The sequence below is a fragment of the Cryptomeria japonica genome, chromosome 10, assembly GCF_030272615.1.
Source record: "Cryptomeria japonica chromosome 10, Sugi_1.0, whole genome shotgun sequence".
In the NCBI taxonomy this organism is placed as follows: Eukaryota; Viridiplantae; Streptophyta; class Pinopsida; order Cupressales; family Cupressaceae; genus Cryptomeria; species Cryptomeria japonica.
Genome location: NC_081414.1, coordinates 386,400,527 through 386,427,370, shown reverse-complemented (window position 1 = coordinate 386,427,370; position 26,844 = coordinate 386,400,527). Strand labels below are relative to the sequence as shown.

The 26,844-nt window shown below is 41.3% G+C and overlaps 1 protein-coding gene across 2 annotated transcripts in view; it reads right to left on the bottom strand.

Moving 5' to 3' along the window:
- The window catches only part of LOC131071687 (5'-3' exoribonuclease 4), a 132,135-nt gene extending 106,555 nt beyond the window's left edge, over positions 1-25,580 (bottom strand). For both annotated transcript variants that reach the window (XM_058007628.1, XM_058007629.1), the window contains exons 1-9: positions 24,483-25,580; positions 23,777-23,879; positions 23,368-23,444; positions 23,052-23,243; positions 22,710-22,829; positions 22,503-22,565; positions 22,239-22,391; positions 21,740-21,904; positions 21,333-21,410 (exon numbers count right to left, since the gene is read on the bottom strand). In XM_058007628.1, the coding sequence (XP_057863611.1) occupies positions 21,333-21,410; positions 21,740-21,904; positions 22,239-22,391; positions 22,503-22,565; positions 22,710-22,829; positions 23,052-23,243; positions 23,368-23,444; positions 23,777-23,879; positions 24,483-24,668 (1,137 nt within the window). In that variant the 5' untranslated portion in view covers positions 24,669-25,580. The remainder of the gene's footprint in view (positions 1-21,332; positions 21,411-21,739; positions 21,905-22,238; positions 22,392-22,502; positions 22,566-22,709; positions 22,830-23,051; positions 23,244-23,367; positions 23,445-23,776; positions 23,880-24,482) is intronic.
- Positions 25,581-26,844: the final 1,264 nt, after the last annotated feature.

Here is a 26,844-nt window from a genome sequence, read left to right as displayed (position 1 = left end):
ATTGGTTAAAACAGAGACTGACAAGGGTAGTTGTGGTTGAAGAGGAAGAAGATGTATTTGATTTAGAAAGCCTTATAGGAAATTCTCAAGAGGTAATGGAAAAGAAGAAGGCCACAAAGATGTCCAAGGTAATTAGAGATGAGACAGGATCCAGGAAATTGCAAATAGCTACACCAGTGGTGGACAAATATGAGGGTGAGATTCTTGCAGATGAATACGACTTAGAAACATTTGAGCTTGGTCCACTTACCTCTGAGCAAGCAATGGAAGAAGCAACCGATTCATTTGAAGCACTTAAAGACAAACTTAAAGAAGAAATGGAAAAGAATAAGAAGCTTGAGAGGGAGGTCAGTGCTTGGAGAAGCTATTTTAGTCATCTCAATTAGCCCTTGAGACGTCAGGATCCAGCAGTATCTCCTTTACAAGCACTCCCTCTTGAATCAGTAGGCGAGGCAGAAAGGGTGAAGAGCTTGGTTCAGCTTATGAGCTCTTGGATTGATAAATCCCACACGGTAGCCGTTGAATTTGCAACAAGAATGATGAAGACAGTTCATCGAGCTATCCAGGTCCTTGAGATTATCCATAATCTAATGATAGTTGTAGCTGCATTCACTCACACTAGAGATGTTATCATTCCTATCTTACAAGTGATAAGACAAACACCAAGACGGATTCTGGCACAAGAAAAGATAATGGATGAAGGAACTCATAACCTCTTGCAGTGGTCAGCTCTGCTCCAGATGAAGGAGGTCCTTTTTGAGGCCGTCAATACCAGATGCAGCCAAGTTGAAGGCATTATTCATCCAATTCAAGATAAGGTGTTTGAGGTATTGTGTACCATTCTTGACAGGCGGATCGAGGTCGAGACAAATGTGGACATCCAAGAGTTGGAAGATAGAATCAAGGTCATCTTTTGCAAAGAAGAGAGCATCATCACTAATAAGCAACGAGATCAAATGTACACTACTATGTTCCTGATTGAGAAGACCAACGAACTTGAACCTGGATGGGAGACAACTCTTCTCACTGCCTTCGATCAGGTCCTTCACTTGGAAGAACGAATGAAGAATCTTCCTAAGATTCCTATTACTGAGATCGAGAGAGTTGTGTCCAGATTCATTGAATATGCTAAGAAAGAGCATAGGAAAGGGGACAAAATTCTAGATGAAAAGTTGTTATAGGATGATGTGGCAGCTTAATTCCTATTGGTCTATGTTTCCTCAATATTTGTGCCAATTAATTATTGGCTATGCATTTAATGATGTTTATCTAAATGGGGACCTTTTGTAACAAACCCTAATTAGGGTTTAGGTGTCAAAATCTCAGTCGTTGATCTTCTTTCGATCTGGGCCATTCATTGTATTTGAGGATGCTATATATACCCTCACTCATTTTCATTGTTATAGTTAGAAGTTAGATAAAAGGAGAGAGAGCTTCGAGAAAAGAAAGTAATTGTGTAGCAAACTTGAGTAGTGAAGAAAGAATTTTGAACAATTGTTGTCCATTTGGCTTTGAGATCAATAAAGTATTGAAGTTATGGTGTTTTATTGCAATACTCGTGGCTATCTTCGTGATTGTTTATTTTCTTGAATCACTCTCAATTGAAGTAATATTTAAGTTAAGTTTGAAGGACTAAGTGTTGTGCTTGATCTTTGGTGAGATTCACGTCCCAAACCACTAGCTTCTTACTGATTGTAAGGACGCCTTGTGTGGTCAACTGGAAATATTGAGATTGCTTAAAAATTCAATAATTTTTGGAAGTATTGATATGCATCTCTATGATAGTATCTATATCCTTAATGATTTGAAAGTTACGGAATCACCTTAGAAGATCGCATCAATTCCAGTAGAGTTGTAATTTCTTGGCGATATTGAAATTGGTAGAATCTTACCAAGTCTAGCCTTCATTGAGTCATTCTTAGGATTAGATTAGCATTCCTTCCTTGAAACCCTTATCCTTTGACATTTTTTGAAAATCTGTTAGTGTTAAGAAAATCCTGTTCCTGCAATTGAAAAGAGAGTAATATGAACAAGCTTTCTCTGAAAGTACGTAAGGCCCCTTGAAGAAACAGCATATACAACGACCACTGGTGTTTATCCACACGTAGAGATCCTACAACAAAGAACCTTGAAGTCATCCCGATTGATCCTTTTCACGACATCTTCAACATTCAGAGGCTTTATTCAAGAGAGGGTAAGATACCTCTGGGTATTTTATTCTATGTTTGGTTGTGTACAAAATACACATCAACGGGTCCTCACTTCCAAAGATAACCAATTGCACTATTGCATGTTGGGTCTATACAAAAATGGCAGCATAAACAAATATCAACAATTAAATTCACACATCATCACCAAAGAACAAGTGACTAAAGGCAAGACAATGGGAAAATGGCAAACTTTCCACAAAACAGGTCAGAGCGAGATAAAATCCAAAGGCAGAATGAGAAAGCGATGGATGTTAGCAATAGAGAAACCATTATCGATGTATCACAATTGTATGCAGCGACTCAAAAGAGCTCAAGAGAACAGCAATTATCGGCAAGTTTATTGAAAGGAGATTTTCTAGGGCAGAAATGCAAAACTGAACTGATATACATTGGAAGACATGCACTAGAATCAAATTTCTCCCCGAAGGGTTCTTTGTGGCCATGTTCGAAACAAAGGAAGATAGAGAAGCCATCATAAAGGTGGATTATTAGGTGAATGGAAACTCTCAACTAAATGTACAAAGATGGGCATCGAATTTCAATCCCTTGAACACTACTCTAACAAACAATTCAATATGGATCCAACTCTCTACAACTTACCATTCAAATATAGGTCAACAAAATGTTTAGCAAAGATTGGTGGCAGTATCGGATATACAATGGAGGTGGATTTACAAAACAGTGAAACACTAATCTATGCTTGAGTTAAACTTAGTACAATCAAGGAAATTCCCAAATCGATCAAGTTGGTATCAACATCCAAAGTATGGATTTGTTGATGTGTGTTTTATACACAACGAACACGGGATAAAATACCAAAGTATTTTACCCTCTCTTGAACAAAATCACTAAATATGCTATGATTACGAGAAAGATCATCTTGCAATTCCAAGGTTTCTACGGTCAGTTCTTGACATGTGGGTAACTCAATGGCTTAATGTGATATGTTGTTCTCACTCGGGGACTTACACAATTGTTCGAATCTTTGTTGAGATTATCATGAATGAGGATAGGCTATGTTGATGACTAAGGATCTTGCAATTAAGCTCTTGATCTATTCTAACAAGGATTTCTAAAAAAAAGAGGGGCCAAAGGAATAGGGTTTAGGGATTCTATTCTAAAGTCTAGAATGCACGAAAAGGGTGAATGATCTAATAGAATCCTACTGCGTGAGGTCTCACCATCAAATCAAACAACTTGACACAAGCTCAGTGCAATCATCTAAGGTATAATTCAAAGATGTTCAAATCATTACCATCAAACATTGATTACCATTCAAGTTAATGCATAAACAATGGACGAATAACAATTGAAGTTAAACTCATATAAGAATTTCAGTTGACCACGCAAGGCACACTTACAATCAACAAGAGGCTAGTGATATGGACTACTGGATTCCACACAAATGCATTCAACAAATCTCTTTATTCAATCTAACAATACTTGAAAGCAAATTCTAATCTAAATTTCTAATCTAACTTGGAGGAATTGAGAACCTCAAATGCACACAACACTTAAACAAAAATCACCATCAATTTGAACAATGACTTATATTCAAATCTGCAACATATACTGACAATTCTCAAAAATCTCTCCCTTACAAATGAGAGGCAATGGGGTATTATACATAGTCTCAAATGAAATGAATGGCCAAGATTGATTCAAGATCAACGGCCAAGATCATGCCAACAATGCCCTAAAGTTGCCCTAATTAGAGTTTACATCAAAAATGGAGCCACCAACATATGGCCCAATGAGATAATGCCTAGTCATCAAGTACGGAATCTTCTAGAAGATTCTGGCCTACATCTCTTTCTCTCACAACATATTCCAAGAATCTAGCCAATACATAATCTAACTCCTCCATGGAAATGCTAAGCAAAGCATACTGCTGCAAATCAATCACGTCCAATGCATCCGAGCAAGCATCTAAGGTGTTCTCCCAATCTGGCATAAGCTTCTACGAATTGTGGACATGGATCAACAAGGAAACCAAATCATCTATCTGATTCTTCTTCAAAGAATCCAACTGATTGAAGTACATGAACTTCATCTTATCTTTCAACTCTGTTGTGTAAACCACTGGCCTCACTGACATCCACTCCCAATAACTCCTCAATAGATGTAAGGATCTTTGATTGTATCTCTTGAATTGATCCTTCCATCTCCACACAATCCTTGCGCGTGTGCTCATAAGTGGATTTATTCGTGGCCAATGAACAATACCAGCCATGGAAATCATATATGTCTCCATCATGCACAATTCCTTCCCTGATCAATGTGGACGTAGGAATCCACTTCAAAAATCTAAGGCGAGGATTAGTCTTATCCTCAATAGGCTGGAACTCATCCCAAATGCCCTCCAAATATTGCATCCTAAATATAGGCGTTATTGTCCTATCAAATGCCTGGACAAAATGAGTAAGGAAATCATCCGCCTGTTTCTTCACATCCTCAAGTTCCGAGAGGGTATCTCTCACTGCCTCATAATCTGCATGTATTCCACGATCAACCGCAATAGGGGAAACAAAGGCTCGGATTCTCGCGCCTCATCCATGAAATGTACTCTCTAAGTTTGATATTCTCCTCTTTACACTTTTCTTTCTTCTCAATTTCCCTATCCACCCTCGCATTGATTACCCAAACTGTATCCTTGAGTTCCTGGAACTCTTGCTCTTTCATAGTTCAACCTATGGCAACCGAGGTGATCTGAAAATCCATGGGAGTAACAGCATCCCTAGTAACATCTCCAATAGGAACAGCCACTTGTGCAATCCGCATTCCCGTTTCATCTCTAGCTATATTCGAAAGAATCTTAGCTTTCTTAGGTTCTTTATCCTTATTACTCCTGGCTAAGTAATCATCAATATCATCGATAGGTTGGACCTCTACCATCTTCTTGCTTTTCTCTATGCTCTTCATCAGCCAATCGGGAATAGCAGTCATCTCCATCCGTCATCAAGACACATCTCTTGATCAAGCTCCTTCAATGCCAAGATAACATCATCATCATCATCATCATTATCCTTAGTCAAATCATACACATTCTTTCCCAAGCTAACATCCAAAAGGACAATGGGAGATCTTGGCTGATCATCTTCATTACATGGTGTCAATGTGGCTGTGGCATGTAACTCCTGAGTATTTTCTGGTAATATTACTGTGTTTGAGCATTGCTCAAAATCCTTGTTTAGTTATGGCAGATCAATCTCCTTGATTGATGAGACACTGAGGGGAGATAAAGGCTTTTGCTTCTTCTTCTTCCTTCTTCATTCTTCTTCCCTCTAGCCTTGGTTTCTCCTGGTGTATTCTTCCTTCGCTTTGGAGCTCGACTCTCCTCATCTGCATGAATCCGTATGTCACTAATTGTCCTCTGATCATCTTCGTAAAAGGATTACTCTTGTTTCATCTTATCATATGTGAAGATAACACCCATATCACTAACCTGTTCATCTGTTTATCTACCCATCCTCTAGAAAAACTCAGGACTTCTCCCATCAATTCATTCAAATATGTCACTTCTTGTTTTGACCAATTAGGCAATAGGATAGCCTTCTTCATTTCATTCTCATATTGTGGATGGGTATGATCTTGATCATCCAACACTTGATCAAGAATGAGAAAGAGTTCACACTTCATGAAACCCACAAACATTCTGGACCACATTCTTCTCTTTACTGCTTGTTCGTCCATCAGGTTGGCCCAATAATCTTCAATGTCCACCTTGTGTATGAATCTATCTCCTCTGATCCTTCCAACCTTCATATGCGGATCAAACCTTTCTCTTTTCTTGTACGTCCCAAGGTGATAGAATGCAAGTTCCTCAATCACCATACTAGTTGCAGCAGCGGAATGGCAAACTTCCAATGTCTTTCCTACGAAAAATAGGAAATGTCATCCTCGTTCTATGCTTCTCCATCTGGATGAAATCATATTCCAGAAGTTGTCTCCACCAAGATCATTATGTCTGTAGGATACCTAGGAAGCTTGTAAAGTTCAGATTGATATCCATGAATCCTAAGGTATGTGAAAGTGGGAAACTGTATGTACCACGATCCGTATTGCTCAATCAACTTTGTTGCTTCCTTAGACAACCTCTTGTGGATTCCGCCTTGCAACATCCTTGTAATGTACATGGTGAATGCATTGTTCACCCTCTTATAATCTTCAACTCTATAAATATCCAACTGTGAATAGCATTCATAACTCCTATCCTGCCCTTGTCTGTTCCCAACTTCACCCACCTCTACATATCAATCCTTTATAAGTAACAAATCATGCAAGTATATACACCAGCTAAGCAGTCATGGTGAATGACTTGGATCTTTCCACATTCCTCAGCTGAAAATCTAGATTGTCACTTATGATCTTTAACAAATTGATCACTATTCCTTTCAAACAATCCTGGATAAAATAGAACATCCATCCATGATATATTGTGAAATTCCCATCACACGGTTAAGTAGGAATACCAAGTCGCTATATTCCTCTTTCAAATCTATGCACATGAGTGTCTTGGGAACCTTGGAATGATAAGGCCTAGGCTTGATCATCCATTCCTTGTTCGCTATAGTCTTGCATGCATCCACCTTCAATTTGAACTTTGCTTCGTATTCATCCTTCGTTCTATCCTTCATGTCCGCACTGCATGGAATTCCAAACACCTCAACAACCGCATCCTCAGCAAGGTAGGCAATAGTCACACCTTTGGGAGTCTTGATCACTCTCGAGAGGGGGTCATAATGCATTGCGCATTCCAGGACTAACTTGTTGAATTGTATGGATTGTGGAAATCCAGCGGCCTGATAGATGCCACTCTTCATGATATTTGCATAAGTAGGAGAGGGAATCTGGTTTCCAACAATGAACATCTGTTGCTGCATCTGGTCCATGTTCAAGAAATGCATATTTGTGTCAAGAATCTCCTTCCATGTGGATGACATCTTGAATGCCGGATAGAATCCCTCCTGAACTATCTTCTATTGCTCTTTCCGAATTCCAATTCCAGATTTCAACATTACACTTGCACGAAGTTGGAAGTCAATAACTTGGGAAAATCCTCCTGATAGCTATTTTCAAAATTAGACAAGTTCTGATTTCTTATTACTTAGATACTTTTAGGAATGGAAATCAAGTATTTCATCTACATTCTTAACCAACTCTAAAAATAGAACATAAGTATGATAAGGATAGGGTCAAAACCCTCAAAAAACCTCTAAAAAACATCATTTTCAGATTTAACTAAGTCTGAAGACACTAGCATACTCAGAAAATTCATTGAAAATCTAGGTCATAGGAGTATACCAAATCTGGAAATGTACTAGGAAAGGTGTGAAAAGTCTAATTTTCACTCTAAAAATGTCTAAAGACACCTTTCCAAGCCCTCTAATGGCTGCCAATAAGTCTGAAGACAACCTGCAACACTTAAAATCAGTCACTTAAATCATGTTACAGCCACCTAGAATGCAAATATTTGATGAAACCAATCTTCCCAAGGTCAAAACAGTCAATTTTGGGTATGAATGTAGGGCTGGTAAAAGAAAATTAGTCTGAAGACAAGTCTGAAAATTGAAGTTTCAGACTTACCAGCACCTTAAACAATGATGATAAACCCAGAAAATGACCACAAAATGGCATGAAAATGCCTTCCAAATTAAATCGCCCAACTTAGCAAGTGGTTGGAAATGAAGATAAGTCTGAGTACAGTCTGCAACAATGGTGCTCCAGACCTGCAACTTTAATGTTGACCTCAGAAAATGCACTGAAAATTCCTCCAAACAGTCCTTAATCAAAATCGCCTAAGTGGAAAGCTGCTGGCAAGTGAAAAATAGGTCTGAAAAATGTATTTCCAGCCAGCAATGGAGGTAAAATAATTCCCAGCAATGGCGCCCAGCACAGTCTGAAAACAATGGCAGCCTCTCTATCGTTCAAAACATCAACAAAATCGCCCAAACAAGAGGGAAATGGCCTCTCAAATCAAAATCGCCCCGCTAGGGATGTGGTGCCAAACTTGAAATAACCTTCAAATTGTCAACAATGGTAGCCAATAAGCCACTTAAATCGCTGTAGTCTACTCTTTCAATGGGGCGCCAAGGTTGAACTAGGCAAAATTGCCCTTCAATCTGCAACTTCAACTCTTCAAAATTTCAAATGTTGTCCAATGGACTCTTAGATAAAAATCGCCTAGCTGAAACAAATAAATCGCCTTCAATCTGCCACTTAGTAATCACTATCAGCAAAGATAATAATATTATAATGCTGGCCCGCCTCCTTTAAACTTGTTTTCACATTGAGTTTTCACCACACAAGCAATGTGGCATAAAACTTTGCCTCTATACTTGCCTGGGAAAAATCGATTTGCTTCTAGAAGTATCTAATCATTAAATGATCATTGCAAATCATTAATTAATTGTTTTTTTATTTTTAAATAATCATCAACAATTGCAAAAACAATTAAATTTGGGGCTGATTTATTAAAATTTTCAAAATTTTATTCATTTTAACCGCTTGGGGAAAAAATCGCCCCATATTGGGATAAAAAATCCCAATCAAAACTTATTAAAATTATTTAAATTGCACTTTGGGGGAAAATCGCCCCTTATTGGGATAAAAATCCCAATGAAAATTCATCACATTTACACAAAAACGTCTCCAGGGGAAAATCGCCATCCATCTGGAATTAAAATTCCAACTTCATTTTGTCACTAAGCTCGCAAAATCACCTTGGGGAAAAATCGACCCCTATCTAAATAATCATCCAGAGCAAATTTCATCAAAATTGCCACTTGGGGAAATTCGCCCCTCATCAGGAATAGTCATCCGATAAAAGTCCTCAAAATTTGATCATGAATAGCTCTAGTGGAAAATCGATCTACATCAGGAACGTGACTTTTATCCACATTAAAGTCATCTGCACTCCCAAGGGAAAAACATGGGTCATCAAGAGGATTTTCCAACACTTAGTCAAATTTTGCCTTCCTGGTGGAAAATCGCCCTCCATCAAGAATTTGAATGGGGGAAAAATGAGGTCCATCAGAAATCCAGTGGAAATTCATATCCCATCATGATTTTGAGTGGGGGAAAATCATAGGTCATCGGAAATGTGGGAGAAAAGAACCTCCCATCAGAAATTTTGATGTTTAGACCCTTAAAACATGGATTTTCATCAGGAATTTAACGATTTAACCACTCGAAATCATCTAGACACTTCAAATTTTCAATGCATTGGAATTTAGGCAAATTTACGAGAATTTGAGTGAGACAAAGGAATTTCATCGGGATAAAGTGTGAATTTAACTTGAATTGCATCCTAGGAGCGAAAAAATAGCCCCTAAAGGACTTTAAAACACTTAGGCACTTAAATATCACCGACTCAAACGTTTAAAACATGTCTACGCTGAAAAGGTCGACACTTAGACAAAATTCTAGGATCACTTAAACGTTCAACATTTTACACACTTGATCCTATACATAACTTCAAAACCCTAATGACAATTAGGCATGATAACATTTCTAACACTTGAGACTCTAACACCGAAAGCTCAAAGTTGCCAACTATGTTGCCAAAACCCTAAACTAACAACGCGGAAAGCACGAAAGAGGGGTGTTTACCCTCTGGGTGAACGGTTTAGAACATACAGATGGAATACTCAATGCAAAACAATAATGCCATAAATACCAGATAAGATCACACAAATATAAGAGATATTATTCCATTCATAATCATGTGTGTCTTTACAAGGTTCCTGCCATGGTATATAAAGGTACCGAGGGGTGCGAGGGGCAACCGTCGAACCCGTAACTACCATCCCTCGGTTACCATACTAACAAAGACAAGTACTACTTAATTAACGACGGTTTTATTCTCGTACAATATTGCCGCCAACATCATCCCCCCCCCAAAAAAAGAAGGTCGTCTCCGGATGACTTACAAACAAAATGGGGAATACATTGCTACAACAGAACCCAAAAGCAAAAACTAAGGGGGTGCAGAGGGCGTCCCTGATGAAGAAGGCGTCGGTGGTGGTGTAGTGATGGAAGCCAATCGCCCACGCAGCGTGTACACCTGCTAAGTCCTCCTCTTCAGATCTCGTTTTGCCACCATCTGCCTCTCCATTGCAATCTTAACCATATAGGCTGCCTCCAACACCTCCTTATCCTTCTTGTCGATGCTCTCCAATGCACTAATCGATCGAGTCTCTAACAGAGCCCGGGATGCGCTCTCGTCCTCCAACTGCGTCTCCATCCTTGCCTTGGTTGCCCTTTCCTCTTCCAGCTGCATAACCAAGGCAGACTTATCTCCTACCAAAATGTCCATTGCTGTCCGAGTCTATGCCAATGTAGCCTCAACCTCCTGAGACCTGGGAGCCAGCTCCTCCCAAGCCGTCACTGCTGCTACGCACAAGGCCTCAATGGTGGATGCCATATTCTATGTCCTCTGGAGCTCAAGATAGCCTTCTCGGAAGGCCTGCTCCACCTCTCTCAATAAGGACTGCATCCGAGTCTCGCAAACCCCCTCAGTGAGGCGCCAAGCCTCCAACATCCCCAGGTTCTCTGTCTCAAGCCACCCAGCAGACACAAAAACACCTCACAAACACTTTTCTGCATGTGGTGTGGACAAAAGTCAGCAACCTCTCCATCTGCTCGACCACGGCGGCATCCTCCTGGAGTCTCGCAGAGGTCACAAGTCGCTGAGCTCCTAGAGTCATCTCGGCAATGAACTGCTCAAACTCTCCCAAACCCTGCTGAACTCCCACAGTCACCCCCTCCTCTCTATAAGGACTGGTTACTACATCCGTCGGGGGTGAAGCAGCCCTCTGAAGCTCCCTACTACTGGGAGAACTCCCTTCATCGAGGTTAATGATATCGAGAGAATCCATCTCCCTGCGTGGAGATAGAGCGGCCTCGCCTACAGGTGCCACAAGTGTGAGTTGGTAGCGGCTCAACCAGGCACTGAGGTCATTCTGGAGGGCGTCTGCTTCCATCAGTACCTCCTGTATATAACCCGGCACATCCTGCTGAATGGAGGCCCCCACACCCTCCAAGATACCCGACTGCTCTACGGAGGGCACCACGGGAACTGTAGTTGCAGTAGTAATAGAGTCTGTGGTCTCGGCCCTCGGTGGTGTCATAGCGATCGTCACCCGAGACTGCCCAAAACCAGGTACTGGCACCGTGGTGACTGTACTGACTATCCCCAATGACCGTGGCACCACCAACTGACAAGTCTCTAGTAGGCGTGCTGGTGTAAACTGGACCCGAGTCGGATGCGATGCTGGAGCAGTACTGGTTGGTGCGGACCCTTCTACGCCCACCGATTCCATTACCTCCTCTTCGGGCAACTGGTCACCCCCTCTACCTGCCAACCGGAAACTCCCTCTGCTCACCTGGGAGGTGTCGGCGGATTCCTCCTTGCCGCTATCAGCATCCTCCTCCTCTGCGTCAAACTCTTCTGTCTCGAACTTCGTTTCTGACATGGCAGGCTTCTTCCTTTTCTTGCCCAAACGTGCTTTAGTGCCATGCGCCAAGACATCCAAATGCAACCAGTAAAATATAGGCAGTTGGTCTGGTGCAACACAACCCTATGGCTCCAATGGTTGTGAGCCTGGGGTAATCTGCGTGCGGACTGCATCAAGAAATAACCCAATGGCGTGATGTGGCATGTAAAATTTCTTATACTGGAGGGTCATGAATTCCTCCACCCTATTCGCCAGCAATGATGCCCAATCATACACCACTCCATTGCGCAGCCCATTCATCAACATAATTTGTGCGATAGCTATATCAGACGCACGGCTGGCACCTGTAAGGCAACTCTTTACTACGGACAGCAAGCATCTCCATACTCCCTTCGCCAAAAATGCTTTCTTGACCCCCCTACCCTTACCAACACTTTTGAGGCTATCTTTTTCTACCTATGTGAGGTTATCCCACAACATCAACTGTAGCAAGGTGGCACGGACGTCTGGAGTGATTTTCTGCAAAGTATCAATTTTTTTTCCTTTCACCCCAGGTATGCCAAAAACCCTTTTGAACTCGTTTGCCTTGAAGGAAACAGTTATCCGCTGGTGCTGGTAGTCAAATACAGACTGGTGGCGGTGTCTATCATAGGTGCCAATCATGGCACGCAAAACTACTCAAGTTTTTCTCTCTTGACTTGATGGGACGAGGCGAGTAAGCGGCAACTTTACCCCCCACCCTGCTGCCCTAGAATAATATGAAAAAGGGCAAATAGTAGGGCGCTAGCCCTTTAGAATACTAGGGCGCTAGAGGGAAAGCGAAGAACAAAAATACAGATGGAAATGTGGGAGGTTTATCGCTATGGAACAGGATCTTTAACAGACTTTTGCTCTCGCGAAGTGATTCTGAGGATGCTGGTTTATGCAAAAAACTGGCATTTGGACAGCCCAATGTACTAGTGCCTGGCGAAGATTTTCTTTGTTGGGTCGTCGTGAGGTGTCTTCGCCCACCAATTCCTGCAGTCTATTCCATTAAGACCCTCAAACACAATGTTGTCCACTGTTACCTCTTCCTTGTCCTTTGCCGACTGGGTTTTTGGACAATGCTTCTTGCTTTTCTTAGTGTTGCTCATCCCGAGGCTACCTGCAATACGCACACCAGATGGCAAAGCTCGCTTGCCTGTGTCCTTATTGAATTCCGAGGTTCTTTGCCCTCCCTGTAACTTGTCTTCTAACGGTTGCAACTGTTTTCTCCAATCCGCCTTATTCCTGTTTGTGTCCATTGATCCCCAATTAATTTCCTTAATCTGCTTTTATTGCTTTTTAACTTCCTTGCACGTGCCACTCTCTCCTTCCCCGTACGATCGCCTTCCTTATACACTATTGTTCTGCTAGCGGCTGTCCTTTTAATTCTACCTCCTCCGTTATCTAGGGTTTACACTGTACTGAAAAAATGATTGTGCGGGGTCTTTTTTAAAAGAGTGAATAAGGCGGGGGAGTCACCGCACCATCGTGGGAGCACGGGCTCCACCGTACGGTGAACGCTTCGTGCCACCGCACGGTGAGCATGCGGGCTCCACCGCACAGTGGACGCATGGGCTCCACCATTCGGTGAGTGCCCCCGCACAGAGACCACGACTGCTTCACCATACAGTGCGCTCTACCGTGTGGTGCATTTTTCGGTTTTTTTTGGTTTTTTTTTTTTTAAATCGTACGGTCTCGTAGGGTCACCTATCGTATTCACTCGAATGATCGTACGGTTGTTTTCTTTTTTTCTCATATTTTGTACGGTGTCATACGGCCACATGCGTACTTTCTTTTTTTTTTAAATCTTTTTGTGGGGTCCTTCAAGTGCCTCTCGTGATACAATTTTAATTTTGACCCATTGACAGCGTCTAGCACCTCCTTTCCGTCGAACGTCCACAATTTAATTGCTCCGTTGGCATTGACCTCGTGCACTTTGAAGGGACCTAGCCATCGTACTTTAAATTTTTCGGGTTTGATTTCGTTCCGCTCATTGAATTTCAACACTAATTGCCCCAGAGTAAACCTCATTCGCCTAAGATGCTTGTCGTGCCAGACCTTCCACCTTTGTGGCCCATTGTGCCATCATTCTTTTCTCGTCCAGCTTGCTCAAGGCATACAATCTCTCCCTCAGGCTCTCCATATCCCCGAGTCTGTTCTCCATTGCAATGCGAAGGCTTGGTACCATGAATTCCACTGGCACAACAACTTCCTGCCCATAAATGAGTTGGAACAGAGTCTGGCCGGTGGTCACCTTGTAGGTTGTGCGGTAGGCCTACAAGACCGAAGGTAATTTTTCTTCCCAGTCTTCTCCCTCGACACCGCAAGACTTATAGATTACCCCCACAAGAATCTTGTTGGTAGCCTCGGCCTGCCCATTGGCTCGCGGGTAAAAGGGGCTAGACAGTGAATGGAAAATCTTAAATTCAGTAGTGAGGAGTTTAATAATGTGGTTCGCAAAATGTCCACCCCTGTCACTGGTCAACTGCATAGGGATCCCATACCATGTAATAATTTGCTCATAAATTAATCTTGTTGTACTTACGGCCGAGTTGTCAGGTAGGGCCTGCGCTTCAACCCACTTGGTTAAATATTTTGTGGCTACCACAATGTAGCAACACCTCCTAGCGTGGCTGGCCTTGAGTGGCCCAATAAAATCTAGCCCCCAGCGCTCGAATAGTTCTTGAGCATGCGAAGGGTTGAGGGGCATGAAATCCCTTTTCAACGGCCTCCCCGCTCTCTGACACGTATCACAACCTACTACCCATTCTCTCGCATCATTATACAATGTGGGCCACCAAAGACCTGCTAGCAACACCTTTCTTGTCGTAGTGTCCGGTCCCATATGGCCTCCTGCTGGCCCCTCATGTACCTCCCTCAGAACGCTTGGCACCTCTTCCTCTATCACACACCGACGTAACAACTGGTCGGGTCCCATTTTATACAACAATCCATTAATCAACTGACACGTGCGGCTTCTCAACACGAGTTTTCTTCGTTCTCCTAGTGGCATACCTTGGGGGAATACGGAGGTGGAAAGATATTCCCCGATGGCAGTATACCATGGTGGTAGTATTGCGATCTTGAATAGGTGAGCATATGGAAAGTCGTCATTTGCCCCCTTTGGCGGCTCTCCGAACCTAATCCGGGACAACTGGTCAGCAATGACATGGCTCTTGCCTGGCCGTACAAATATTGTGAACGTGAACTCCTGAAGAAGCTGCCTTGGATGATGGGTTTGTTTACCAGGTACATCAAAGCCTAGTGGTCCACATAGAAAGTGAAGGGTGTCGCCAACAAGTAGTGTTGAAATTTATGTACGGCATAGACCATTCTGAGGGCTTCCCTCTCGATGGTACTGTAGTTCCTCTCGGCTTTTGACATCAACCGACTGGCACAGTAGATGGGATGATCCAACCCATGTCCCCCTTCTTGCACCAGTGTAGCCCCAATGGCATAGTTCGAGGCATCCACGTGTAGTGGAATTCTCGGTCCCAATTTGGATAGGCCAGAATGGGTGCTGCCACCAATCTCCTCTTGAGTTCCTCGAATGCTTCCCCTTGTGCCGATTCCCATATGTACGGTTTGCCCTTCCTTGTCAGTTTGTCCAGTGGAAATGAAAGTTGGGCAAAGTTCTTAATGAACTTCCGGTAATATCCGATATGTCCCAAGAATGACTTGACTCCCGTCACATCAATGGGCGACTCCATTTCTACAATTACCCGTACCTTATCCGGGTCGGTTTTCAATCCAGCTTTACAAACGATATGGCCCAGCAACTTTCCTTGTGGTACCATGAATCTGCATTTCCGTGGATTTAAGGCGAGCCTGGCCCTTCAGCATCTCTCCATGCACTCTCTTAGTGCTACCAAGTGAGCGTCTTCCAAAAAGGCTTTAAAATTTCCCACCGACATCTTATCAAAGATGTGAAGGACTATCCTCTGGAAGGTTGCGAGAGCATTGCACAACCCAAATGGCATCTAGTTGTATGCATAGACTCCATCTTCCACCACAAAGGTAGTCTTCAACTTGTCCTCCTCAGCTATCGAAATCTGGTTGTATCTTGAGAAGCCGTCGAGAAATGAGTACATTTCATGGCCAGCCACCTCCTCCAAGAAGTTGTCTATGAAGGGTATAGGAAACGGGTCCTTGATGGTGACTGCGTTGAGGCACCGAAAATCCACGCAGATGCAGATCTGGTTGGCCTCCTTCTTGAGTGAGATCACAATCGGTGAGACCCACTCACTTGTCTCCACCCGAAATATGATGTCGGCCTCCAACATTCGTTCGATCTCTTCGTTCACTTTGGCAGCATAGTTTTTATTCATTCAGTACGGCCTCTTCCGTACCTGTTGGGCTCTTGGGACCAATGGTATCCGATGGACACACATTTCTAGCGGGACCCCCTTCAGATCCTTGTAGGACCACGCGAATACGTCCTTGTATTCCAGGAAGATTTTGACTGTTGCGGCCTTCAGCGCCGGGCTCCAATCGTCGCCTACCCAGATATTTCGAGGGTTGGCAATGTCTCCTAAGTTTGTCTCCTTCACGGTGGGGTCTTCATACCGCATTGGTCTATCCTTTGAAAATTTGTACGCCGGAACATCATTTACTTTGGCATCTCCCTCATTGTACTCCGTGTATTCTGGCGGAAACTCCTCCTTCTCGCCTAGCTCGTCCTCAATCTGTAGCATGAGACAAGCAAGGTGAAACACTTCATAGTCTTCCATTTGCCAGTGGAAGAGTCCATTCAATGAGGAAGTGTCATCTTCTGAACATCCACAGAGTTCAAGCACTCCTTCCTCGTTTGGTTCCCTCTCGTCTTTACCTTCATAGGAGTCCCACTCCCATCTGTTTGAATCCTCTGAATCTGAGTCAGATGACGCAAGTTCCTCGTCGACAACCTGTGTCCTCAGATCAATGGTGTACTTTCGCCCCCCTTTCTCCATGGAAAGGATGTTCTTCTTCCAGTCGTGGTTCACCTTTGCTGTAACCAGCCACCCTCTCCCTAAGATGGCGTCATACCCCTTCTTCTTGAGTGGGATTACCACAAAATCTAGTAGGAAGGGTTGTGTGTCGATGGTCACCGGTCGGGCCATCAGGGTGCCGAGTGGCTTGATGTCGTGCTGGTCTGCACCTACCAAGTTGAATGTTGGTGGCCATAGTGTTGGCTTCCCGAGCTTCTTCCACTTATCCTCCGGCAGCACATTCACCCCCGAACCTCCGTCCACGATGGTGTCTTTGAGGATAGCCCCAAGAATTCCCATCTCTACTACCACAGGATGTCGACCACTATTTAAGGCCAACAACATTGGGTCAGTCGAGGGGCTGACTGGAACTTCCGCCCGTGTCGCACCCGAAGGTGCCTGCGTAGTGGTTTGTATGGAACTAAAAAATGGCGGTTCTCAACTGTGGCATTGTCTCTAGAAGGTCCTTCACCCTTATAGGCACTTCCATCTGCGGTACTTGCCCAATTATGTTATTTTCGGCTTTCGTACGGGATGATGTACTCACCACCTCTTTGTTCTGTTGTTCAACCGTCATCTCACGCCCAATATTGGCTTTTGCCTCCCATAATCTCTCCTTCTCCGTACGGGGGTCGGGATAAGTGGCCTTTTTGGACTGAGCGCAAGTGATTGCCAGTACTTCTTTCTCACTAGTCTTCTCAATGTTGAGGAGGTTAACCCTTGGCTTGGGGCAATTTGTCTCATCGTGGTCTCCAGGACCACACCATCTACACAAGTGTTGTGATGCCTCCTCTTTCTGGCAATCCCGTGCAAAGTGTCCCCACTGGTTGCATGCTCGGCACTAAATCATCGGTCGTCCCTTGGCATCATACTGCATTCGACTTCGATTATTGTTGTTATTATTGTTGTCTATTCCTCCCCTTCGGTTACCTTTGTAACCGCCAGCTGATGCCGTGGTGTTGGCTTGAGGCTACGATGTGCTTGTTGTCGCTGACGGCTGCTCTTGGGTGAAGAGCACTTGGTTCCCGCGTGTCTTCATGTTGTAGGGACATTCTTTGGTAGAATGTCCCAACACTTGGCAAATATCACAGAAGGCCTTTTTTGGACAAGAGCCTTTTGTGTGACCTTCCTCCTTACATTTTGCGCACCATACTTCCTCATTTTTGCTGGTGATTCCCTTCATGCTCTTGAATTCCTTCATCATGCGGTGCATATCCTTTTGAAGGGCTTGCACCTTTTTACTCGACCCCTCGTCGCTGCTACTTCCGTCGGAGGAGTCCCCCTCTTCAAAGGATCTGTCTTTCTTTTTCCTGGATGTCTTCCCTTCACTCTCCAAGTCCATTGCCCGATTATGGGCATCGTCGTAGGATGTGGGGGGTACAATTTTCATTTTTCTTCTGAGTGACAATTTTAGGCCCTCCACAAACCACCTTTTCTTTAACCCATCATTAGGTTGATTATCCATTCTTCCCAACAATTCCTTGAGGCGTCGGCTATATGCTCGGATGGTCTCATTTTTCCCTTGCTTGGTGCTCAGGACTTCTGCTACGATTTCATTATCGTCTCTAAGGAGTCGAAACTCCTTTTCAAAGGCTTTGTGCAATTCATCCCAAGTTGTCAGTTTGGTTTTATCAGCATCCGAGTACCAATCGATGGCTACTCCTCGTAAGGTGGCGGGAAATTACACCATCCATTCCGCCCTATTGGTCATGCCATTGGCCGACCAGATTGACTCACATGTACGGCAGTGTCGTACAGGTCTTCTTTCCCATCTCCGGTGAACTTCGGTAATTTTTGCCGATTCACCATTACGTTTCTTGGCGGTTACATTTCTTGGCGGCAGCCCGATCTACCCTCCGGAACTCAAATTTAACCCTCCAGGAACTCCTCCTCCAGACATTGGTCCTCCCGAAGGTACCCCGTCAAGATTTGGTCAGTTGGGTCCCAGCAAGTTGCTCTGACTGCCAGGGTGTGATGAGCCTGCCCCGAACAGATTGCTTCTACTATCGTGACCTTGTGCCCTCCTGACACCTTCGGTCGCACCGATATCCTCGACCTCTCTGTCCTCAGTCTCTATCTCGTCTTCCCTCCTGGTCTCGGCACCTCTATATGGCGTGTACGGCTCTACCATACTCCCGTCACCAATCTCCTCCAATGTTAGGGAAAGGTCCCCCAATCGTTTCCTGGTGGTTTCTATTAGTGTGGAAACCTGGCCCTCGCTAGAGCCATTGCTGCCATTTCCGCCGCTTCCTTCCTCGGCAATCCTCTTAAATCTTCTTCTTCGTTCTACTTGTTGTTCGAGAATTAATGCTCGTTGGGCGGCTTCAGAGTCCCCAATGTATTCCTTCTTATTTATGTCCTTATTTAGGAGATTGGCCATCAATTCTAAATTCTTCTTATGCAATAGAACAAGGCATCATATTGAAAAGAACACTTTTATTAATTCATCCCTGGTATACAATGTATGTCCCTACAGTGGGGGTGTTCTTGTTTATTCTCCCTCGCCCGTACACATTCAAGGATTATTCATCCCTCGGTCGGTTTCATTGGGCTCCTCTTCTTGGCGCTCGTGAAACTCCCATAGGATTTGATGGTGTCGATTCTCCCGATAGGTGTCTTCCCTGCGGTTTTGGAGAACCAAAAATGCCTGTGCCAGAAGGTTGGGCAAATTGCTCATCAACCGATTTACCGCTGGGCTTATACCAAGCGCACTCCACACAGCGTCCTCTGGAACATCTTTGGTGGTGGCTTCCCTTCGTACGTGTGTTTCAATCGCCACCTGGAGGATGCAGGAGAAATCTTTCGTGAGTGCTAATTCTCCCTCGAATAGTTCTTCAGGGTCTTCGTCCGGGTTATTGCTTGTCCCTTCGGCCAATGGTTGTCCCATTATCCATGTGCCATGTAGTATACTCTATGCTCCGAATAAATTTCGGCAACGGCACCAGATGTTTACCCTCTAGGTGAACGGTTTAGAACATACAGATGGAATACTCAATGCAAAACAATAATGCCATAAATACCAGATAAGATCACGCAAATATAAGAGATATTATTCCATTCATAATCATGTGTGTCTTTACAAGGTTCCTGCCATGGTATATAAAGGTACCGAGGGGTGCGAGGGGCAACCGTCGCACCCGTAACTACCATCCCTCGGTTACCATACTAACAAAGACAAGTACTACTTAATTAACTACGGTTTTATTCTCGTACAATATTGCCGCCAACAAGGGGGTCCCCATTTGCAATGGGGCAATGTGTGAAAAGGTCACAACAGGACTCAAGAATTGGAAATTGAAAGCCCTAAATATTTTTGCTTGAGATGCAAAAGCCAATACCATCAAGAATCCTCCTGTTGCCACCCCCCACTAATCCCAATAAAGTAATGGGTCCCGAAAAAGAACATTGAGAATGATAAGGGCAAGGGTCAAACAAAAGTCAAGGAGAAAACCAAAGATCAATCTCCAAATCACAAACCCATAAGCAATGCGTCCACACCTACACCAACTCCCTTAAATGTAGATCCAGGAATGGATCAAGTCCCAAAATTGGCATTGATCTCATATAAGCAAAAGGGTAAAACAAGCAGGAATTCAGCTTGTGACAGTTCGGATTCAAAAGAGATTGATAAAATGGATGAAATTGGCACGGTCGATCCAAGACGGATCAGTCAATTGGCCTCTAAGCTTCTGAATAGTGGTCGAAATTTCATGTGAAGGAGACATCAAAGTTGAAGCAACTCATTATTCTTCTACCCTCACAAATTGCTAGTTAATCTACTAACGAGAGGAATTGGTCCACCTATAGATTCATCCACTTGATTAAGAGAATCAAGCTTACCTCTAAACAAGCATAAAAGCCACTTGATACATAGTGTCTGGAGACTTCAGGATCTGCAATCTACGAAGTATAAACAGCCCTCCAGCAGCACATCAAGATGTTGATCCTAAAGATGTTAGGCAGATCGATGAGGAGATGCAATGGGGATTGGTTAAGCTTTCATTGGACAAACCACTGCTTCAGCTAGAGAGTGACAAAGGTAGCTCATTTGATATTGATATCCCAAATGATGCATAGCTGTATTTTGAAATTTGAGACTTTCAACTTTAAAACTTGAACAATGAAATTCAGAATTGAAATCAGAAATTTTATTGCTCTTGTTATAATGCTATCATGATATATTTATTTTTAAATATTTTAAATTTAGAAATTTAGAGCTGCTGTTATAATTCTATCATAAACTAACCTTCCAAATGCATGGCTTATGTAACATACATTTGTAAAAAGTGAAAGTGGGAAACATCTGGTGATATACTAAAGATTATTTTACTTGATAGGCAAAAGATATCATGAGTAAAGCAATGCCAGCCTAAAAGGCACAACAAACTGTAAAAACAAGAGAATTCAAGAAAAACTCCACCTTGTACAAAGGGGTATAAGAAAAAGTTCATTTATGAAACCATGCATGGAACACATAAGACTGCTTGCTTTCAATGTTCATAGAGAATTATAAAAAGACTCCTTACAAAGGAGAAAAAAAACTATATAACCTAATTTTTACAACTCAAACAAAAACATAACAACTTCTAAAAGTCTGTGCATGACCCTTATTTGATTAATTGGTGTTCTTTAGTACAACAAGAAGCAGAGAAGCTGGATGACACACTCTTTACCTCACCAGCGTCCGTCAAATATCCACCCATTTGACCAAATTCTTTTTTGTATATATGCATCAGCAAGTTGATTGCACCCTGTCAGAATAGTTGGAATTAGTCTGAAACAATATATAAAATTGATTGACGCTGCTTAGAATTGAGTGGTGTTGATTCTCCCATGCTATAGTTTTTAAGAAGAACACCAGTCATTCTCTTTTTTGGATGATGTGGATAACTATCATGTGTACAATGTAAATGAGACCCAAAGGTATTTATAAAAGATTAAAGATCATTCCAGTCACAAGGATACAATGATAAGAAAATAGTGCTTCTATAACAATGGGAAGAGCTAAAGAATTAAAGTATTTTCTTTAAAATTTTCATATAAAAAATGCAACGGAATACACAATACATGAAATACAAACCTCACGAATTTCTAACGTAGGCATGTGTGGAAGAAAATCATTTCCTACAAAGAAACACATGAAAACAAAGTCGTCCACCAGCCGCTCAAAGTCTACCTCGAATGGAGGGTTTGGTATCTTTAGGTCATAGTCTAGGTACTCTCGCAAGGTCCAGATGTTGAGGAACTGCAAAAATACAAAAGAATTAGATGCCAGTTTCCACTCAACATCAAACCATCTGACAGATAAAAGTTGAGTTGAAAAATTTTAAGGCCAATAATCATATGGACTGCACTACCTATACTATCAGTAAGTTAGGACAACTAGCATGCTTGTTAAAATAATGTATAAATTCACACAAATTTGAAAGTTACATGCAAAAAAAATCTACTCAGTAATTAAAATAAAAACGAAACAAGATCTGACATTTCAAACTTTTTCAAAGACTGTGTATGCATACCTAGCCCTTAAACATAAATAATACAACCAAGAAATTCTATTTTTCAAACTTTTCCAAAACCTGATAGGGCTTTTTAGGAATGGAACTTTTCTCAGTGCCATCTTCAGCCAATTCTTCTGGTTTTGGATTTGGTATTCCCTCACATTCAGCTGCCAAATGCCCAATTTGACCACAAAGGAAGCATTTATCTTGCTGACCAGGAAAAGTGACAACCTACATCACCAGAGTCATGCAATCATGCAAGGTTATCCATAGATTAATCTCAGCCATACAAATACAGAACATTACAATGCATGTGCTACCAAATAAATGACAAATACTGACCTCTCTTAAAATTGAAAAGTGGATTTCATGAGTTGCCAATGCCAGCATGATTAAATCTGCATCCTATAGTTTCAACAAGTGTTCATAACCATCACAATCAAACTTAAATTATATAGGAATCAAATCAAGATATATCAACATAAAGAAGAAATCAAGCAATTATCTTATTGAGTTACTTCAAGTTAGCTTCAAGGACAGGGCACTTACTAATCCATATAAACAGTGCCTTGTATTTGGATTAAATTGAGGAAGATTTCTTTGGAGACGAATATAAGACATGATTTTGTGTTCTCCTTCACCAGGAGCATTTGCATCGGAAAGTATAACCTTCAGGTTAAAATGCAAAATATTATTAAACACAAAATGAGGTTCAGTACGATTGAAAATAGTAAGACCAATATAGGTGTGACTAGCAACAACCCTGTATCAGTATTAAATGCTGAACATAAACCCAGGAATTAATGATCCCAACTTCAATCAAAGACAGAATTTTATCCTATAAGCAGTGGTCATATAATGACCGTCATTGAAAAAGAACAGAAATCGTGCCTTTGTATTTTTCCATCCAGAGTCAAAGTTTAGTCTAAGATGTATGTAGTACTGAAGAGCAATAGATAGTGTTGCCATAAATTCTGTTCCAGGGGTAATCACATTTGAGTCACTGGCTTCTGACATCTTTTTTGAGGCCAGAACTTTACCTGCGGCCTCAAACTCTTTTCTCAAACTTTCTTCTTCTGCAGCCTGGCAAGCCCACTACATCAATTAGAAACACTGACTTTGTGATCAAAAGCTGGGTAGAGTTTCTCTTCAAAAGAGCTTCTGTCCTACAAACCAAGCCAATTCTCCAAATCCTAGACAAACTTACTGCTTTGGCTGCATCTTGTGCAGCCCTAAAACGCCGTGAACGTTGTTGATTCATCTTAGCCCTCGGCGCAACACCATCTGTAGTTCACAAAGATGTTGCTTAATATTGATTAGATTTCAATATTCAAATGAAGAGAGACATGGGGAGGGAAGGAGGGATTCATAAAGAGATTTTGGAAGGGTTTATAAAAAGATTTTGGAACATTGTATAACTACAACATGAAGCTGAATAAAATCATAGAAGGATAAAGCTTAAATCAGCATATCAATTGATGTTAAAGATGCACAACATTAAGCAACAAAACATCAGTTGTTTGAACTTCGTTAACAATTATAATACACACCAAAATATAAACAATGATTCTCTCTACTTAAAAAGTCCATGCACAATACCAAAGTAATTGACTCACCAATTGCCATATACAAAAGCTTCCTTGGCCTCACTATAAAAAAGATACGATCTATGTAATCAAACATGTTCTTGAAGACTTCATTATATGATGATGGTACAGGCTGCCATTAACACAGAAGAAACAAAAAAAAAAGTTCATCATGTTTTGGAAGTCAGAGAAATCTGGAAAATTGGAAATGATATCACCACTGCAATAAATTTCGTTAAAGAATGAGCTGATAAGCTGATCTCAAAATTGATTGAGGCCTTACTCCACCATAACAAGATGCACCTCCAAACTTGCATTTGAACAATTACACGTAAAAGAAAAAAAAAAATCCAAACATAGCAACAGATTTATCACTCTTTCGTGATCACAAAATATGACAGTGAATGATGCCACAGCTGCCAAAATGCTTATTTTGATAGAGTTGCATGATAAGCCGTGCTCTGAGGTTACTGATGCTTTATTTCAGAACACAGAGAAGCATACACAACTTACATCTGAATAATTAGTGTGTGAAAGAAACAACTCAAAACAGTATTCTGCTCAACACCAGATTAAACCAAAATTTCAGTTCAACTTACCACATTGAAATGTGAATTAACACACGCAAAAGAAAAACTGTTGCCAAGCATTAACCAAATATCTACTACAGAATGTGTACTTAATGAAAGCTCCGCAAAAGAAATACAAGCTTAAGAATTAATATGAAGATACTTACAGAGTTCTCTGGATGAAAGCAGGGATGTATTATTCCATTCATGTCCAAATAAAGGTTGTCAAACTCAAAACCATTCGGGTTGGGTTTAGAAGCATCATTGCTGTCATCGATATTATCCTCCACCACATCCATGATTACAAGTGGATACTTGTCAGATAACCATCGGAAAAATGCCGGAACGCCCATCGTGTTTTAGATCCAGCACCCTCCCGCCTTATATCTGTGTTTACACCTTTCTCCCTGCTCTATATTCACTGTCTACGCAGCTTTATTGATCTTCAAACAAGCAGCCCTAGCTGAATCTTGAGGTGCGAATGAAAACAAATATGAAAAAAATTAAAGGCGCTCAAGTCATTGACGGTGCAACTACTTCTGTTAGTAATCACAATGTTTTACTGTTGGAAAGATTATTGTGCAAAATAAAACAAACAAAGAATTCAGCTATCAGCCATTGACCCAGAGCTGTGGACAAAATGACTTATAAAAGTTTTGTTTGATTTTGTAAATCCTGATGGTTGTGTAAATTTGTAACGGAGATCTCAGTCGCAAAAAAATCGCGAATTACTGGAGACCTTCAATGTATGGAGCAGAGCAATCGATACCACAACATTGATTCCCAGCGTTGGAAATCGCTGGAATCGACAGCGATCATCAAATAACAAATCAACCTCACAGATATTTGTGTCCCTTCTGAAGCGCCTCCCAATAGGTTAAACTCCTCAAACGCTTGCCCAGATAATGGAGTCGGGTACAAATGAGATGTCTGCGGCCTGCAGAAACTTCAATGGCTCTTCAATAAACCTGCCCTATCAAACTAAAGCCACGATGAGGGTTTCACAGGGACTGATGGTAATTCCGTGGCTTTACCAGCTGAAGCCGTTCAGGTAGCTGCGCCAAGAAACTGCGGAAATGACTTGCAGAAGCCGCTTCAATATGACTCAGAGAAATGTTATGGCGGATGTATCCTTGTTACAAACTATTTGGCCAATATGATTAATCTACATTCACGATGTCAATATTAGCGATCGAAATATTCAGCCAAATATTAAACGGTGACTTTCAGACTATTCTCAACTCCAACGAACCCATGTCCTTATGAGTGCTACGAGTAGAGTGTTCTCGTACAAGTTTAAAATGGTAGAAAAAAGATAATTTAGAAATAAAAGCTATTAAAAAAAAAGTTCAGAAATAAATAGCATATTGGTAAATATGCCATGGAAAAAAAGGGGCTTGGAAATAAGGAGAGAAAAATGTCACCTTGTTCTACAATTTTATTTTATTTTTAATTTTGTTTTACAATTTCTTTTTTTTCTTTCTTTAACATTTTTTTTTTTTTTTAATTTTAAATGCAACAAATATTATTAATAGTGTTCGCTTAAAATAAGCAATAAGAATAAATAGTCATGGGTTACTAGTTCTAAAAATTATTTTTAGAATAGTTGAGTACCTCATTTAAATATTCATTTGGAATCAAAGTCTCAATAAAAGCATCGGGTCCTACAAATAATAAACGACATTTATAATATTGGCAGCCAAATGCAATATGAAATATAAATGCAAATGATAGTCGTCTATTAAAATATTAGCTCTTATTTTACATTCCAAATATAACTCATAACTTAATACTTGGAAAATAATAATCTTTTCACAAATAAGATATAAACTACTCAATCTTGGCAATAGTTTTATTTATGAAATAAGCCTTCACAAATTTGCTCAATAGTGTCAGTCGCCTTGTAAACACTCCATGGGAAAGGATGGGTTTTCGTCCACACCTTCAACTCTAAGGGTTTTCATCCTCAAAAGTTCATCAAATATCAAATTCAAAGCATACCTTACTTCCTCTAGTCAGTCTCCTTATAAAGAACTCCAAGTTGACCGACTTCAATATTAATCGTATTTGGAGAACTTTATTTAATAAAGTGACTTTTAATAATATTTTATTAGTATTTAATTAAATTAATTAATATTAAGTCGTCATGTGAATGTTTCTTTTATTTTTTTAACAACTTAATAAAAATCAATTTAATTAATTATCACCTGAAAATTAGGGACATTACACGAACACATAAACAACCTAAAAGTAAAACACAACTCTAATGCATCCACTAAGGATGACTCATGAAGTACACAATGATTTCCTCCCTGCAGCCAAACCTTTCTTAAATGTGATAGCTACACCCTCATACAAATTGATCATGAAGATTTGTATTTCAATTTCAATTTCCTTGGAACCATGGTTAAAAATTACTTTAATGGATTACAAGTATATCAGAATTAATGGGCATGACAAATCGTGGGATTTAAAAAATACAACTAGTTTAGAATAAGCAAGGGAAGTTATCAACACACCTCATCAAAG